Source organism: Pseudopodoces humilis, chromosome 7 (genome assembly GCF_049639895.1).
Source record: "Pseudopodoces humilis isolate 2021_Gansu_Grassland_sample_001 chromosome 7, ASM4963989v1, whole genome shotgun sequence".
In the NCBI taxonomy this organism is placed as follows: domain Eukaryota; kingdom Metazoa; phylum Chordata; class Aves; order Passeriformes; family Paridae; genus Pseudopodoces; species Pseudopodoces humilis.
This window is the reverse complement of record NC_142206.1, coordinates 60,464,249-60,474,892: the sequence shown is the minus strand read 5'-3', so window position 1 is coordinate 60,474,892 and position 10,644 is coordinate 60,464,249. Positions and strand designations below refer to the sequence as shown.

General features: G+C 43.8%; 1 protein-coding gene across 2 annotated transcripts in view; it reads right to left on the bottom strand.

Moving 5' to 3' along the window:
• Positions 1-822: 822 nt before the first annotated feature.
• Positions 823-10,644, bottom strand: part of DDHD1 (DDHD domain containing 1) — a 61,439-nt gene continuing 51,617 nt past the window's right edge. For both annotated transcript variants that reach the window (XM_088057949.1, XM_014257501.2), the window contains 4 exons: positions 7,054-7,203; positions 5,534-5,786; positions 3,594-3,773; positions 823-1,441 (listed from right to left, as the gene is read on the bottom strand). In XM_088057949.1, the coding sequence (XP_087914075.1) occupies positions 1,260-1,441; positions 3,594-3,773; positions 5,534-5,786; positions 7,054-7,203 (765 nt within the window). In that variant the 3' untranslated portion in view covers positions 823-1,259. The remainder of the gene's footprint in view (positions 1,442-3,593; positions 3,774-5,533; positions 5,787-7,053; positions 7,204-10,644) is intronic.

The following is a 10,644-nucleotide window of genomic DNA, read 5'->3' as shown; positions in this document are numbered from 1 at the left end:
TAAAATCTCAGCAATGAGCCTCCGGTGTTTTATTTGGAGTTTATTCCCTTTCATCCCAACACTTCCCTCTTGACTTCTGAATTAGTTTCAGATACAAACCTAATCTAAATGTTGGTATTCTCAGGCCTCACAGAGTTTATTTTACGGTGCTGTCTCTCCCCCTGCACATAAATATACACATCCATATGTTTTTATACAAACACACACACATGTATGGATTTAATTATGGTAAACAAAAGACAGCTGGATCCTCTGCAAACCAATCTAATGTGCCTGAGAAACACTTGGAACCTGAAAAAGCAAAGGGCACTTACCTCTGAGAAGAACGTGACTGATGTCATTTGTGTGAAACCACAAATATTTATTTTTAATGAAAAAATACTTAAAGTGTGCCACAGTGTCCATATATTCATTTGAATAGTAGTACAAAGATATGTATTTCTGAGAAAAAGTCTTAACACTGTAGAAAATAAATGTGGTTCTTAAATTATGTCAAAAGAAATCAGTAAAAAAGTAATGTTTTATACACTGGAATAAAATGGAACGATTAGAGAGAATAATAAATTATAATTACAGTATTTCAAATATTTGCCTCATGCTCTTTTTTTTTTTTTTTTTTCTTTTTTTTTCTCTTCAGCATTAGTTTCTTAATTTATCACATAGGATAGACCCTCAGAAGCCAGCAGTGAGAATGGGCTTCCAATGTAAGGATAATTGGATGTGGAGCTGAATAAAGTCCTGGAAAAATGACACCACCGCTTGTTAATCACGGGTACGTAAAACATCAGCACATGGCAGGTTTAGGTTTGTACTGAACATCTATTTTTGTTTTTTTTTGTTAATGCAAATTAATTTAGGTTTGGTTTGTTGTTGTTGGTTTTTTTTTTTGGTTTTTTTTTTTTTTAATCCACTATTTTTTTTTTTAATAGTTTAATGAACTAAACAGCAATTATGGTCATTAACAAGGATGTCACCCAAGCACAAATGCTGACGGGATGCTACAATGCTGTCTTGGCTCTTTGTACAGTCCACGTTGACAGGAATTTGGAATTCTTTCAGGTCTAATTCAGCACTGCAAAACGTTGAAAACTATAAAGTGCTTTGAAATACAAATAACCTCTCCTCTTTAGAAACAGCAAAACCCCCCAAACATGCACTTAAACCTGAAACCTCCATGCCACGGGTCCTGCAGCTCTGCAGTCAAATCCGTTTTGTGCCACTGGTTTTGAAAGTTTCCTCTCCTGTCCCCAGTGAAAAATTCACACAGTGTCTAAATTGGATTTGTCAGTCTCTTCTTGGTCTTGCTTGTACATGAAGGTGAGGAGGAAGAGGGCAATATCCAGAGATGACCAGTAAGCAGTGTGGGATGTGACTGCAGACCAGTATCTGCTCTCCACGAGACCTTCCCTGAGCTCAAAGTCGATCCTGTGCTCCAGTTCCACTGGAAAAAGAACAAAAAATAAGGAGCAAGAGGGATGTTAGAGCTGCAAAAACACCAGAGCGTTTTGGGTTCTGATTCTGTAGTACAAACAACACACTCAGCCTCTCCTGCTGTTTACATTTCACAGGGCACTCAACTAAATCAAGATTTAATAATACAAAAATAACATTTCAATGCACCTCGTGCATTTAGCACAAACCTAAGAGTGGTGCTGAAAAAAACCTGCTTTTTTCAGTTAAAAAAAAAAGCAAAAATAAAAAAATGGAACCAAACCTGCTCTTAGAGGTCTTTTCCAACCTGAATGATTCTGTGATTCTCAACTTGGGAAAAGATGGTTGTGTTTTTTTTTTCAAGCAGCTGTTTTCCTTATAGTAACTCTATAAATATATTTATTTATACTTGTTATGATAACTACAGAGAAATATCCAGCAAATGCTGAGGCCCCAATAGGAAACTTTCTGAAATAAATGGATTTCTTGCATTTTTTAGTGTCTATACAAGGAGACTACACCCAACACTACAAGCCCTTCCTGCAAAGTCATCCCTCCACAGCTCTGCCCTTTTAATATCCTGATTATTCCAAGTATATTTCAGCAGTTACCCTTTTATTTCAATGGCTGCTTTGATTAATGCCACATTCTAAGCAATTAGCACTGCATTTTAACTGGGCCAGTGTTAACCTATCACTAAGGCACTTCAGCAGTCAGAAAATCTCCACCAGGAGCAATAAAATAAAAAGGACAAAAAAAACCCTAAAAGCTTGCTGAGCTACAAAAAGCCAAAGCCCCAGACTGAGTCAAAAATGCAGCCATTTATCAAAGCCAGTTTGAAGGAATTTTAATTCTTGGCTCGAGGAGCACGGAAAGGGAGCATCGCACAAGCGCCGGCAGACACGGCACAGATCTCCCTGCTTCCCCAGGAGCATCGCCCCACTTTGCAGCAAGGACAGGGAGCCAGAGCCTTGGAACACCAGCAGACAACCAGAGTCATTTCCAAGAAGGAGAGTTTATCCAAAAAAACCCCAGTGGCTGTGCAGGAAGGCCGCTGGGAGAGGCCGTTACGGGAGCTTGGGCGGGAGCCAAACCCCACCACAGCCCTCTGCGAGCACAGCCTTTGGTGGGGATTGCATCATTCAGCTCCCAGCCCCGCTGGCCTCTGCTCAACGTTCTCCTTCTATGGAGCAGGGATGGGTTTCCAGCATGGAGGGATGTGGGATCCATGCAGGAAACCCTCAGTGTGCCAATCTCCCCTGAAAGGACCCCCTCGGCAGCTCCGTGATGTTCCCTGTCCTGCTTCTCTACTTCCCTCACGTCTGACCCAAAATTTCCGCCCTCTAACACTGACTCAGACAGGTTATCTGCTGAAATTAGTATGAACAGACAGCAATCCATCATGTGAATGCTGTCACAGGACACTTGTGACTCCTTAGATTGCAGAAAAACCCCGTGTCCTGCAGCAGTGCCAAGGGGGAGCTCAGAAATAAATCCAAGGATGAATTTCCTGAGAGGAAGTACCTATGCTTTTCAAAAATCCCAGCTGCTAAAATTGCACTTTCTGTTCTGAGCAGTTCAGATCAGGACAAGGGCAGATTCTGTTCCCAGTCATACACGTCCTAAAATCCAGATTGCTTCAGGATGGGAAATGTATGGGGGAATTGGGAGTTTAGGTGGAAAAAAGGGTTTAAGCTGTCAGAGGGCAAGGTTAGACTGGATACTGGGGAGAAATTCATGGCTGTGAGGGAGGTGAGGCCCTGGCACAGGGTGCCCAGAGCAGCTGTGGCTGCCCCTGGATCCCTGGGAGTGTCCAAGGCCAGGTTGGATGGGGCTTGGAGCAGCCTGGGATACAGTGGAAGGTGTCCAGGGGATGGGATGGGCTTTAAAGCTTAAATCCAACCCAGGAACAGCTCCACAGAATCCCAGAATGGTTTGGGTTGGAAGGGACTTTAAAAACCACCTCATTCCACCCTCTGCCACGACCAGGAACACCTCCCACTATCCCAGGCTGCTCCAAGCCCTGTCCAAGCTGGCCTTGATATCCAACATTTATTATTTTGTGGCAAACCCACGACAGCAAATCCTGTCAGAAGCAGTTCTGGCGCTTCCAGCCCCACACCCCACTCTTGTTTCCCTGGATCCACAGGATCACCACTCACCTGTGGGTTCGAGGAATCCCGAGCTGCTGTGAGGCAAAGGTGGGCTCCCAGCAGTCGTGGTCTTCTTCTCATCCCCCTCAGGTCCCTCTTTTCCCGTCTCCATGCTCTGGGGGGTGGCACTGGACCGGCCAAACCTGGAGAAGAGCATCCCACCGAGGCCCTTCCCGATGCTTGCAGCTCCTGCATCCAGCACAGAGGGAAAAAAAAACAGCCCAAGATGCATCAGTCAAACTGCAAATAAATTAAAGTCACTGCAATTTAAAGTCACTGCAAATTAAAGTCACTGCAAATTAAAGTCACTGCAGCACCTGTTAATTAGAGCTGAGTGAAGGAAAACACTCCTGATGCTTTCTGAGGGTGGGAATGTCTGACTGGAGTGGGCTCTGTTTATCCCCAAACTCGGGTACAGGCAAAAGCTGTGATTTGGAAGCTGTATTTAGGGGGAAAAAAAAAAATCTGCAGAGAGAAATCTGGTGCTTTGAAGGATATGTTGTGATTCCTCTTTCATAAATTCTAAGTCAAAAATGCTTTCTAACAATATTGGTGCCTTCTGCACATTTCTCTTATCAAGGGTCCATTGCCCTAACAGAACTTAAAAAATGTTACAGCATCCTTTAAAAGGACTATTTTGGATGCTCAGGAAGAGGGATATAAAAGTTAAGAGTAGTTTTGTCATGTTTTATCCCGACTCTGCTGCCACCTCATGGACAAGACATTGAAGTTATTATAGAAAGCCCCCCAAAAAGCCACTCTGCTCTGAAGTATTTCTACTTGAGGAAAAACTGTTTTTATATTCTTATTTGATTGGGAAGACTCCTGGTACTAGGCTTCTCCCAAATCCCACACAGAGAGCTAAAGAAAAGCCTTGAGTCAACAAAAACTGCAAGTGTATGATCAAGGATAAGCTCCAGTGAAGGGAATTTAAGCTCACTTAAACCAGGGCTTATTTTGACTCAGAAAGCCAGAAAGGAGCAGACTTTATACTAAACCAGCCTGAATTTCCTATTGTAGAAGCATGAGTTAAAGGTAACTGTAATGAGTTACATGGTGTGATTTTTCTGCTATTTGTCCACACCAGGAAATGGAATCAGAGGACAAATTTTAATTTAATTTTTATTCTTTCCATGAAGTGGAGTGGAATCTGTTGAATCACTGGGATGTAACTTCAATAAGGCAGACAAAAATAAGGCAGCAATTGCATGAACTACATCATCTCCCCCAAGCTGTGACTCCAGTGCACATCAACTGGTTTTTATTTCAGAGCAAGTGTCAGCTGGGATTAAAGCCAGACACCTACAGAACTCACTGAAACCATCCTCTGCCAGTGAGGATTTTGGGGGTTGGAGTGGATGATCTCCAGGGGTCACTTCCAACCTCATCCACTCTCTGATTCTGTGCAAGGGATAGGAATAGAATCATGGAATGGTTTGGCTTGGAAGGGACCTTAAAGCTCATACAGTTTCAACCCCCTGCCATGGCAGGGACACCTTCCACTAGCCCAGGTTGTTCCAAGCCCTGTCCAGCCTGGCCTTGGGCACTTCCAGGGATCCAGGGACAGCCACAGCTGCTCTGGAAAACCTCAGGGCCTCACCACTCTCACAGGGAACAACTCCCAGTTCCCAATATCCCCATCTATTCCTGCCCTCTGGCACTGGGAGCCATTCCCTGTGCCCTGTCCCTCCATCCCTTGTCCCCAGTCCCTCTCCAGCTCTCCTGGAGCCCCTCAAGGCCCTGCAAGGAGCTCCAAGATCTCCCTGAATCCTTCTCTTCTCCAGCTGAACACCCCCAGTTCCCATCCCATCTCCAGATCTGAGTTTCCTTAGGGCTGTACCCCAACCCCAGGGAGCAGCAAAACTCCCCGAGCATCTCCCAGCCCAGGGACAGAGGGGACATTACCCAAAATGCTGAATGTCCCAGCCCAGGGACAGAGGGGACATTACCCAAAATGCTGGCTTTGCCAATGTTGGTGATGGACTCCCCGTAGTGGCGCCGCACCATCACCGGGGACGTGGTGGGGCTGGGCGCTGCCGACGCGCTCTCGGTGTCCGGGGCTGAGGTAGGTTCTTTGCTGGGGTTGAGGAAACTTGGCTTCATGTGCTCATAAGGGAGGGGGTTGGCTGTGTTGTACCAGTGGATCTGCACAGGTGAGATGTTGCTGTAGTGTTTCAGGATTAAGGGTTCTAACCTGTAGGCCTGGAAGGGGAATTTGGAGCAAAGATCAGTCCTGGGAGTCCAGACTGGGGGGGAAAAAAAAATCACCTTCCCTTCCCATCCAGAGCTGTCTCCAACCTCAAATCCAGAGCACCTGTCCTAAGCAAAGCCTAGAAGGTGACACTGGTGCTGTCCTGGTCTGATTCACTTTTGGTTTCACCAGGAAGATTTATCAGCCACACAGGTTCTTGTGAGCTCACTTTTACACACCTCTATTACAACATTTGTACTACATATTGTTACCAACACACAGGTTACTAACAGATGGTTTTACTGAGAGAACAGATTTAAAGTTAAGCTGATTCTAACACAATAAAGAGGAATTGGCTATTTAATGTAATGGATAATAAATGTAAACATTCTGTTTGATGGCTCTTTGTTGATCCCTGTGCAAAACATGAGTTATGTTAATTTAAAAAAATATTTTCCTACTGATTATTTATTTCTCTTTGTCCATTTAGATGTAGAAAAGCATCCTGCATTTCTTTATTTTAAAACTACAATGAAGTTACTATTTGCAGAGTGGAACCAATTGTCCTTGAAAATCCAGGAAAATTCTGGAGTAGCTGGAGCTGAACGTGACCATGTTTGGATTGAAGTCTGAATATACTTAAATTCAGCTATTTTAAATAGGAAAGTATCCCCAAATTGCTGTTGTACATGAAATTCCCAACCAGACTTACATCAAAGAAGTTACCAAGGGGATGCAGATCAAAGGTCCAGTAACTGATTTGGTGACAGCCAACACAGGCTGCTGTGGAGTAAGGAAAAGGCAAAGCTACAGCAATAATCCTCTCCCAAATACTATCAAAAAACTTTTAGGATCCTTTGGGGGGAAAAAAAAAACCCAGTCTTTGCTTTTCTGTATTATCTTGGAAACTGTTTGTGAAGCCTTTTTTAACAGCAAAAATGTTTTTGGACAGATGATGTTTGAATGGAAGCCAGGAAGTTAAACACAAAATCCTTGTCTGAAAAAAGATTATTAAAAAAAAAAAAAAAAATCAGATTAATCCCAAGTTTTATGCTTATTACTATGAAAAGAGAAGCAAAAAATATGTTATTTATGGCAATTATTTGTAGGAAATGTAATTCTACAATTCCAAACCCCAAGCCATTGTATAATAACCATTAACAAATAATCCTCTGCTGGAACACATTCGTGTTGACTCACACACTTTGAAGATCCCACATCATCCCAGAGCTTAAAAACAGGCAAGGTAAAAGCTTGAGACTGCAATTAGAGACTCACCACTGGATCTGTTGGATGAAAAATGTTTAATAAGCGGTTACAGATGGTTCTGGGCAGGATGTGATCCTGGCTGCCGCTGGTTCCGGGACGGATCCCACGCAAGGCCAGGAACACTGCCAGTGGGGATCCCATACAGAAGAAATTCTCAACCTGGGGAGAGATTTCATCCACATTAATAAGGATGGAAATGCTTCCTAGCACTGCTGGATTTGATTTCTCTCTCCACCTGATTGGTTTTAACAGAGGGACTCAAAGTCTTGGTTGAAGAGCACCACAACGTCCATAAATGAGAGTTAAACTGCCCTTGGCTGCATTTTGGGGTGCTAAAACCAAAAATCAGGTTGGGTATATGAACTCAGAGAGGTCCACCAGCACTGGAAAGAATGCAGAAAGAAGAGTTTGGGAGACACTAAAGAAATGAGTCTGATTTCTCCTGGAGCTTCCCAAACCTGCCAGACCTCCTCATTCTCATCCTAACCAAGTTCTCCATGATTTTCTTGCTACACACAGCTGGGGTTAAGTGACCAGAATGGTGCTTGCCACCAGTGCCACCATGTCCCAGGAGCAGGCACAGCCCCCTGAGACACTCTGATGTCACCCAAAGCTGCTGAGACCTCACTGCCTTCAACACCAACTGAGTAAATCTGAGCTGCCACATCTGAGAAGTCACTGAACCTGCATTTTGGGGTCATTACAACCAACCCAAGGTCAGAATTCAACACTGACCCCCCACTTCCAACCCAATCCAAACCATCAAATAGAAAACTCGGTGGTAAAAGACATTTCCCTAAGTCAAAATTGCCTTTCAGCCTTTATTTTCTTACTTGAAAAATTAATTTTACCATTGCCAGATGCTCAGCCAGCAAGAGGAATTGCTGAATTCTTGCTAAAGGCACGTGGAGGATCATTGGATCCGTCTCCCTATGCCAGCACATGGAATGAGGGCATAGGAATAATGGTCCTTTTCATCTCTTTGATTCCAGTGCTGCACAAAACATTCCTCCTCCTCTGTCTTGGCACTGGTACCACACCTCTTCCTTCCAAAAGAAGTCCCAACTCGATGGAAAAAGAATAAACTAGACCTTCAACATGGTTATTCCATGTCACATGCAGAACAGCACTGCTCTGTCATTAAAATTATCACTTGGTGCAAAGCTCCTTTCCTTTCTTCAACCCAAGTTTTACACAGATCTTGTGTTTTGGCAGCTTGGACAAAAAGCTTTTTCATCTTCAAACACAACAAAAAGAATTTGAAATTTAAATTGAATAAGTAACCTCTAACCCTGTCCATCTGATATTCCCGTGTCAAGCATCTGAAAGGCACAATTATCATTGTTCTGCTTTAGGGAGGAATCAGACAGTGCCTGCCAGCTTGCCCTTAGCAGAGGACACTCAAAAGAGACTGGGAAAACCCTCAAAAGTTATTTGGTTTCAGTGGTTACACAGTGTGTGGCTTTTGTCCCACCATTTCTGTTGATAAACAGTGCTGGAGTCCCCATGCCTGCAGGGATTTTATGTGGATGTGGCACTTGGGGATGTGGTTTAGTGGTGGACAGGTCTTTTCCAAACCTAATTCTAGGATTCTAAACCCCAAATCCTTTAAGCTGCAGCCCTAAGACTGTCAGTGCTGTTGCAAGGTGGCTGAAGATCAGGCTGCTGTATTGTAAAACCTACTGGGAATAGAAGATCAGAATCTTTCTAGGCAGTATTTATTAATTTTGGTGTTTTTCCTGGAATCAGGAGTGGGGCATTTTCCTGTAAATATTCAACAACATAGGAGATGTGTTTATGAAATGACCTTGGAGAGCAGCACTCCTCTCCTGGTTATGATTCATAAACAGAAGACTTAATGAATTTATTTGTATTTTAAGCAGAAGCTGAGCCAAGTAGTCATCCATTCAACTTAGCACTGCAGTATTTTCATAATTAAGTGAAAAAAAAAAGCTGAACGAGTCAACAGAAGTGAGGCAGCAGAGCCCTTTTGTGCTGGGCACAGAGGAACGTGAGACAGGCTGGGCCCTCCTCCAGAAGAGTTTCTGCAGCCTTGCCTGAGTGAGAAGTGCTGAGGAACCCTGAAGTCTTTTGGGCCAGGACATTGAAAGGCCAGATTTAAATGGATTTCTGTGTCAGTCCTAAGGAGCAACTGAGGGTCCTGCTCTCCTCTTCCCTACCATGACTGAAAATCACCCTACAATAAAAGATTTCCCATTTTCATACACCAGAGGCGTGAAGGGGTCGCTGTCACACCATTCCCCAAGTTCCCATGTTCCTCAGCCCCTCACCCTTTAACTCCAGCTCCTCTTACAAGGCTGGTGGGGACAAGGCTGTGATTCTAAATCCTCAATTTACAACATTAATTAGGTGTTGGCTCTGCTTTTAACCCCACAGCTCCCATTGGTCCAGCAGTAATTCCATTATCCCAGCTGAGCAGAAGCAGAGGAAGAGAGACAAAGATCCCTCCCCCTCAAGTTCCCACTCTGGTGGCTTGTCCAGTTTATTAGAGTACAACACACCCCATATCTTCATGTTTTGTGGGGCTTTTCCTCCCCATGGAGTCAATAATTCAATTTCCTCTAATATTAAGCACGAACCAAGCAAGCTGCTGTACTACTTCTTGCATTTGTCTCGCCAAAAAGCAACTTTAGTGCTTGCTCAACATCCAGCTCAACTCTCCTTCACGTGGCAACAGTGACTCCATCCCATCCTGGAAACTCTAATTTTTTTTTCAGTCCAAAAAAGAGCTGACATGAAGAGCCAAGGGATGGGTGGTTGGTTTCTTAACGAGGCTGTTCTCTTTCAACAAACCAGTCACCCTCAGTGAGCTGGCCTGGTCTGCTGCTGAGCAATCCTGTTTCAGTTCATTTCCATGGAAAGCTTCTCCCTCTGGAGCTCTGTCTCAAGCCATGGGAGTCACCAGAGTGAAGCTTCAGAGAAACAAAACATCTCCCTGGCAGTAAGGGCAAGGAAAAGGATGAACTGCAGTGGAAACATCACCTGAAGATAACAGATATATTCCATCTATTTAGGTAGATAAAGTCCTCTTTATCTAAAGTTTTTTCCCCCTTTTCTCCTCTCCATCTAAAAAGCAACTGTCCAGAAACTGTCCTTCAGTTTAAATGCAACTGAGTGAAGCTTTCCCAGAGCTGGGGAAGGACCAGCCTGACTCCAGCTTCCTTGATGGGAGAGATAATAGCCTGACACATGCTTTCAAGCAGTGATGAAAAGGAGAAGGCTGTGACAACATGAATTATGGCTGGTTTCCTCTTTTTTTACAGCTCAACATTGACCTTGGCCTCCAAGAGCCCTTCTGAACTCATAAGGAAAGAAAAATGGCAAGTTAAGAAACAATAATCTATTTTATTCTCATCTATCATGTCACATTTTTATGGTTTAATACTCCAGGATGGAGTTGAGCGAGTAGAAAGTGTTGCACATCCCACCCAGGAGCTGGAAAATGCCTTGTCCCAAAGATAAGGAATTCCAGCAATTTGTACAGCTGATTAGCAAGCAATCTGCTGCCTGAGATTGAAAGTGTGCTAACTGTCAGAGCAGAATGATTTGGAAGGAAAATCCACTCCTGGAGGAAATTCA